The sequence below is a fragment of the Sinocyclocheilus grahami genome, unplaced genomic scaffold (assembly GCF_001515645.1).
Source record: "Sinocyclocheilus grahami isolate Dianchi unplaced genomic scaffold, SAMN03320097.WGS_v1.1 scaffold250.1, whole genome shotgun sequence".
Taxonomy (NCBI): Eukaryota; Metazoa; Chordata; class Actinopteri; order Cypriniformes; family Cyprinidae; genus Sinocyclocheilus; species Sinocyclocheilus grahami.
This window is the reverse complement of record NW_015505429.1, coordinates 895,606-897,758: the sequence shown is the minus strand read 5'-3', so window position 1 is coordinate 897,758 and position 2,153 is coordinate 895,606. Positions and strand designations below refer to the sequence as shown.

The 2,153-nt window shown below is 35.4% G+C and overlaps 1 protein-coding gene across 1 annotated transcript in view; it reads left to right on the top strand.

Annotated features, from left to right (window-relative positions):
• The first annotated feature begins 393 nt into the window (after window positions 1-393).
• LOC107598370 (THO complex subunit 3-like) overlaps window positions 394-2,153 on the top strand; it is a 4,818-nt gene continuing 3,058 nt past the window's right edge. The window contains exon 1 of the mRNA XM_016289674.1: window positions 394-608. Coding sequence (XP_016145160.1) covers window positions 429-608 — 180 coding nt within the window. The 5' untranslated portion in view covers window positions 394-428. The remainder of the gene's footprint in view (window positions 609-2,153) is intronic.

Below are 2,153 nucleotides of genomic sequence, written 5' to 3'. Positions count from 1 at the left end.
AATTATGATATGGTATCTCATAATTTCGACAATTTGTCATAATTATGCCTATGCCTAAATGTCCTAATGTTGACCTTTTATGTCATAATTATGATATGGTATCTCATAATTTCGACAATTTGTCATAATTATGACTTTAAATCTTAGAATTGTTACATTTTTGTCATAAATCCGACTTTTTCTCTCCCAATTATGCTATAGTATCTCATAATTTCGACAATTTATGTCAAATATGAATTTTATCTCATAATTAAGCTTTATCAAAGCATGTTTTATTTTCCTTGTGTGGCTGAAATGTGCTCCCATGATCCATCATTCAGGTTTTGTACAGTTTATTCAGCATGTCATGTCACTCCGCTACAGTAGGTGGCGGATAGTAACTCACAGATGAGGATGCAGCGTAAATACACGGCGAAGGAGCAGCAAGCATGGCGTCCTCATATCATCAGGAGATGCAGGAGGTCTTCAGGAACAACAATAAAAGCAGAGAGTTCCCGGCTCACAATGCTAAAGTGCATTCGGTGGCCTGGAGCTGCGATGGAAAACGACTGGCGTCCGGATCATTTGACAAAACCGCCAGCGTGTTCGTCCTGGAGAAAGACCGACTGGTGAGGTTTGGGTTATCAGCTCCATCATCTGCAACATGAATTGTACAAATGATTCATATATGTTATTTATTGTTATTATTTATACACTAAAACGGTATTTCGACAGTTATAGTTCGTTCTTGCTTTATTTAATACAAACAAAGTCTGCGGCAACAACTAAACTAATCATTGTGGGTCTCCAAGCAGCTTTAAAACTCTTGTTGTTTCGTTTATATTTACAGTGGTCTCCAAATTAATTAGTATTAAGTATTTTCTCCAGCTTAAAAGGGTTTTAAGTCAGTTGTTTCCAGTGTTGGGGGTAATGCATTACAAGTAACGCGAGTTACGTAATCCGATTACTTTTTAAGTAACTAGTAAAGTAACGCGTTACTTTTTCATTTAGAAGGAAATATCTGAGTTACTTTTTCAAATAAGTAACTCCAGTTACTTTGTTTCCATGTATTGAGTGACAGCTGTGGTGTTGCCATGCTGAGAGAAATCAGGAGTAAGTGCAGAGCGTTGTGTCTTACTGTACATGATCTTACTGTAGATCTAGACTAAATATGAACATGTTTACTCATCTCACTGCACACAGACAGATTCAGTATTCCTCAAAATGAATAAAAACAATCAAATGCAATAATTAAATATGTTAAGACAAATATCATTTATGTATTTAATCTAGGGATGCACCGATATGAAAATTTTGGCCGATACCGATAACCGATTATTCTTTATTTTTGAAAGCCGATAACCGATATGTTGGCCGATAAATCTATATCCAAATTGTTATATACTTTTTGAGAGCCTGATTACAAAAAAGGTCTCATCGGCTACAAACGAACAGCGCGCATCTGAAGTGTCTCTGAAGGAAATAATGCATTATTTATCGGCTTTAAGATATCGGCCAAATTTTCTTATCAGGCCGATACCGATAACAGAAAAAAATTGCATTTATCGGCCGATACCGATATGGTGGCCGATATATCGTGCATCCCTAATTTAATCCCATTTTATTAACCAATGTCTTTGCTACTGACCTTTGATGATCCAATTTAACCGTACTAATAATCATAAATGACATTTGTGTTTGATTTTAGTTATTGCTGAGTAGTGTTGAACTTTCTTCTCCTGCGGCATATTCTTCATGCGATTTGTTTGCGCTGCGCCCTATTACTGTACAGACGTGAATTTACATTTCCTTCAGCCTGAGGCGTATTCATTTCACTTTTCTTATGAAAGGGCTTTTATGTTTGTAAAAGAAGAACTTTTTTATATTAAAAACAAACAAGCAAGCCCTGCCCAGATTTAAAAAGTAACTCAAAAGTAGCGTAGCACATTACTTTCCATAAAAAGTAACTAAGTAACGTAATTAGTTACTTTTTTAGGGAGTAACGCAATATTGTAATGCATTACTTTTAAAAGTAACTTTCCCCAACACTGCTTATTTCTATATTTTGCTGTAGTGTGTGAGTAGGAAATATTAGTTTACATTTCCAAACATCACTTTTGCCATTAATTGTAATAATCCCGTGAGATTTTTGTCTGAGTTCTCCACACAGATAT